The sequence below is a fragment of the Myodes glareolus genome, chromosome 10 (genome assembly GCF_982192425.1).
Source record: "Myodes glareolus chromosome 10, mMyoGla1.1, whole genome shotgun sequence".
Classification (NCBI taxonomy): domain Eukaryota; kingdom Metazoa; phylum Chordata; class Mammalia; order Rodentia; family Cricetidae; genus Myodes; species Myodes glareolus.
In genome coordinates this window covers 66,702,778-66,707,674 of record NC_142035.1, presented here as the reverse complement: position 1 = coordinate 66,707,674, position 4,897 = coordinate 66,702,778, and the positions used below count along the sequence as shown (strand labels likewise).

At 38.6% G+C, this 4,897-nt stretch overlaps 1 protein-coding gene across 1 annotated transcript; it reads right to left on the bottom strand.

Annotated features, from left to right (window-relative positions):
- Positions 1-349: 349 nt before the first annotated feature.
- Positions 350-1,297, bottom strand: LOC148120674 (olfactory receptor 4F6-like). The gene has a single exon (XM_087910878.1). It carries the CDS (start codon positions 1,295-1,297, stop codon positions 350-352), a length of 948 nt encoding a protein of 315 aa, XP_087767004.1.
- Positions 1,298-4,897: the final 3,600 nt, after the last annotated feature.

Below are 4,897 nucleotides of genomic sequence, written 5' to 3'. Positions count from 1 at the left end.
AGAAAATAAGTCATCAGGAGAGTAAGACAAATCATACAAAGCAAAGGTTAATCTTTATGTTTCAAGAAAGACAGTCCATTTATAAGGTGACCCTTAGAAATGTGTGGTTTGGCAGTTATTGGTATTGTTTTGACCACTGTAGTGAATTAAGACTATTGGTGAGGTAAGACTGGAAAACTATTTTGTCTTTAGTCTGTTGTATAAACAGTTAGTGATATCCTAATTTAATTCAGGCAGTGAATGAGCAAGGGTACATCACATATTAGCACACAGCAATATTCTGGTGAAGTATAACATAGTTTATATAGCACATATCCACATGAAATTCTACTTGCATATTCATGTATCTTCAGTATATTTTTAAAAACCTACTGTAATTCATAAAGTGAGTGTATAGTCTTCTCATGGCCACCTTCATCTCTTTATTCCTAAGTGTGTAGATCACCGGATTTAGAAAAGGAGTAATAATTACATCGAAGATGGCAAGAAATTTATCCAGATGCAATGTTGGAAATGGCCACATGTAGAAGAAGATTATTGGTCCAAAGAAAAAAATGACCACCATGACATGAGCTGACAGAGTGGAGAGGGCCTTAGATAAACCACCCAAAGATTTCTTTTGAACAGTCACCAAAACAAACACGTAAGAGATGATCAGAATTAAAAAACAGGCTACAGAAATGAACCCACTATTGGCAGTGACCATTAATTCCAATGCACTGGTGTCCATACAAGCCAGTTTAATAAATCGAGGGAGGTCACAGTAAAAACTGTCTAGTTCATTAGGGCCACAGAAGGGTAAGTCTACGACAAAAATCAACTGAGTCCCTGAGTGGATGAATCCAGTAATCCAGGAAGCAACTAAAACCAAAATGCACTTTTGTGGACTCATGATAGTCAAGTAGTGCAGAGGCTTACATATGGCAGCATATCGGTCAAAAGCCATGGCTATGAGTAGCACCATCTCCGTGCCTCCAACTGCATGGATTAGGAAGATCTGAGTGATACAGCCCCCAAAAGAGATGGTTTTGTGCTTTCTGAGAAGGTCATAAATCATCTTTGGTGCTGTTGATGATGAACATATCAAGTCGACGATGGAAAGATTGGCTAAGAGGAAGTACATAGGGGACTGTAAATGGGAGTCTGATGTCACAGCTAGAACAATGAGGAAATTCCCCAACAGACTTGCTACATAGAACATACAGGAAAAGAGGAAGAGGAATAGCTGGGTTACCCATGAGTTAGAGAGTCCCAGGAAGACAAACTCAGACACCACAGAGCGGTTTGCTTCACTCATTGCTTCTGCTGACTGTGACAGCCCTCATGTCAACTGAAACAGGAGAGCAATGAGAGATTCTGGTTTAGGACACGCAGTGCTCAATTAACAAAGTCACATTAAAGACTACCATGCCTTTGGAGATATTTTAAGTAAAATAGCAATTATTTGTCCACTGAAGAATTCTGAGAGCAGGAGAAAAAGTCTACTCCATGGGAGAATTCCCCAGTTTTTGATCCAGTAACAAGTGGTCATCCCTGAAATTATATACATACAATACATACAAGTAACATTATATTGACTGAGTGGATTGTACTTATGTATTTGGTGAATATATATATATATATATATATGTAGGTGTGTGTGTGTGTGTGTGTGTGTGTGTGTAGAAACAATGAAAGAAAAGTCGTGAGTTTGAAACAAAGCAAGGGAGAAATACATGGAATCAGAGGGAGCAAAGTGAAGTAATTATAATTTCAAAATATAAAAATGTCATGCTTTTTCCAGGACAAACAAGTACAATTAATATTCCTCACATAGATCGTTGTTAAAATATACTAAAATAATTAACTCTTTCGCTTTGATAACATATTCACTATATTTTAAAAATATAATTTTGTAGGCATATCTTTGAGAATGACTCTGAGCTAAAGGTTTTTGGAATATTAATTAAATGTGAAGAAACTGTTAAGTGGTGGTAGTAATCATGGTTTGGATATTCCTTAATATATATTAATATTAAATATATGACTACATTAAATGCCCATATACATATTTCAGAACTAGATATGAACATTTTTCTTATCTCTATATTGAGATGACAAGGTAACAAATGGGACAGAGGATGCAGGTTTAAAACACTCACTGTGTGTTTTGGAGAAATTAAAAAGCTACGGATACTCTAGAGCAGATTTTGTCTGATGCCCAGTAGAGAAAAAAAATGAAAAATACAAGTGAAAGAGGCAACCAGAATGAGGTCAATGTGCCATGCATCCCCCACATAGAAGAAATGAGAACAAACAAGTCAGATGATGTGGTGAGGAAGTGTCTCCTTGCAAGTAAAGAGTCTTAAGTTCATCCACAATTAAATTAAATGCATGTCAAAAATATCAACATAATAGCCTTTTCTTATTAATTAGACAGAAGTTTAAATATTTGACAAAGTTCAAGATTTGGTGGTGGGTAGAGACACAAGCATTCTCACATCTGATTGCAAAAAAGTCAAGTGGTTAGGTTCAACCCCCTTCTAAGTTTTTACATAGGTGTTTGCTTTGCTTAATCACTCCTATCTCTATGATTGAATATTATTGAGTATATTCATACGTATTTCATGTGACTATGTATTTCAGGTAGACAACAAAAGAACATTTTTTGTTATTTTGACTAAAGCACTGTTTTCAAGCTCAATGTCTTGAAAATGACTTCAGTTTAAGTAGAGGCAGAGCATTAACCAGCTCAACAGTCCATCAACAATGTCCACCCCTGATTTCCAGATTTTTAAATTAAATTTAATGTGACATAGGACCTAGGTAAATAACTCATCTTAGAATATTATAAATTTTAGACTTTCAAGTTAACAATGGTTTAAAGTGAATAAGTTATCATAGTTTGTAAAACTCAGATAAGCAGTGGGCAATGTTGGTGGACTGTCCAGCTAGTCAATGTTCTGCCTCTACTTAAATCTCAGTCCCCCACGTGTCATACTTGCTACTTGTTTCTTAGAATGACTATGCTTTAAAGGAGGGCAGAACTGGGACTGAAGCTGTTGCTAGGACAGGGGTTACTCTCCTAAAATTGACAATGGGCACCATTGAGAGGTCATCACCCACAAACTCATAGAATGTAGAGAGTTTGAGCTTCTGCCTGTATAGAGCCTTCACCCATATGTTCTAGTCTCTTTGATGAGGGAAGGTAATCTGAAGTCTACTGAAAAAGAAACATGGACACCAATTCAGCCACAAAGTCTTCAACCTAAAATCTGTCCTGCTTGCAAGATGTGCTGGGGCAATGGTGGCACAGAACTTGTGAGAAGAGAAAACCAATATCTGATGTCAATGCCATGAGAGGAAGTCCATACCTTATGTTGTGTTAGATGGTTAAGAACCAGAGACTGGATAGCCTAGAGACCTAGGACGGAACCAAAAACGAATGGTGAACAATATCAACAAAATGATTACTAATAATTTTCTTCTATATTCATAGATTGATGCCTTGTGCAGTCATTATCAGAGAGGCTTTTTCTGGTAGAAGACAAGAGTGAGCACACAACCACAGCAGACATAGTGCAGGAGAAAGAGTCTAAATTGAGGGCCTCCATCAGGTCCTTCCCCTCTGCAGTTGGGGAAGGGAAGAAAGACTGTAGGAATCAGAGAGGCTGGAGGACGTAAGGAGAGCCTGACCCACTGAATCAACTAAGTGGGTGCACATGGCCTCAGAGAGACTGAAGTGGGAAGCTTGGTATTTGCATGGTTCCTCGCTAGGTTCTCTCCATATGTTAAGGAGTTTTGTTGGACTTTTAACACTGAGCGTGTATCTCTGCCTGATCTTAGGACTCTTTTCTTTCACTGGGTTGCCTTGTCTAGCCTCCATTTGAGGGCTTTCACCTTGCCTTATTGTACCTTTTTTTGTCATGTTTGGTTGGTGTGTCTTGGAGGCCTACTCCCTTCTACAGGGAACCAAAGGCAGAAGGGATCTTGTGGAGAGGACCTGTGGAAGAAGAGAGGTGAGGGAGCAGGGAGCAGTGGAGAGAGGGGAAACTGTGACAGGTTGTATTGTCTGAGAGAAGAATATATCTTCATTTAAAATGGGCAGGAAAGTAGTTTAAACTAATACTTCAGTGGAAACAGATTGAAACCATATAGATAACTGAATAAAGTTTATTCATGAGGATTCCGTCCTCAGTCCCATTGTCTTTGCAGTTTCCTAAATTTCAGACCTGTTTTCACCTGAGTGCAAGGGTCTGTGTTCACACTTCCACTGCTAGGTGTGAAGTGTAACAGAAGGACAAGCCTTAGAGTCCTCTATGGAGCAGTGCATTCCCTTCTGTGGCCAGGGCAGCTTATCCAACATAAACAGGCAATGGACTTTGAATCATGTGAAATTAGCACTGATGGAGCAGGCTGATAATGTTAGAGTTTTTGATAAAATCACAAATCAACATTTGATACCGCTCAGGAAAAGACTGGCTATACCTTTTCTTCTCAACTATTAAAAAATGTCGAATAAATTAGAAGTTTCTGGATAGTGCTGATAAAATTTCCTCAAAATTGATCATAACAATCTTCTCCAATTTTTCCTTTTCCTGAGATGTACAGGGAGAGGTCAGGGCATTGCTCAGTGTCCTAGTAGCTGTGTAGAGAGGCCATTACACCTGCATGCTTCCACATAAGTCCTCAGTGCTGCCTGGACAGACTGAAAGGCTACTGTCACCCAGTGAAACTTTGCTATGTGTCTGTGACATTATTTTGATTCTAAACTAAGATAACAAAGGTGCAGGGATGGCAAGGGCTCTGCTTAAGCCATAGAACAAACTGTTGGAAAATCTGGATAAGTGTGTTTCACTCTTGGTCTCATCAGTGCAGATTTATTTATTTCATTCCACCCACTTACTTTTCTGTGATC

Excerpts from the sequence above, each read along its gene's own strand:
- LOC148120674 (XM_087910878.1), bottom strand. The coding sequence starts at position 1,297 with ATGAGTGAAGCAAACCGCTCTGTGGTGTCTGAGTTTGTCTTCCTGGGA.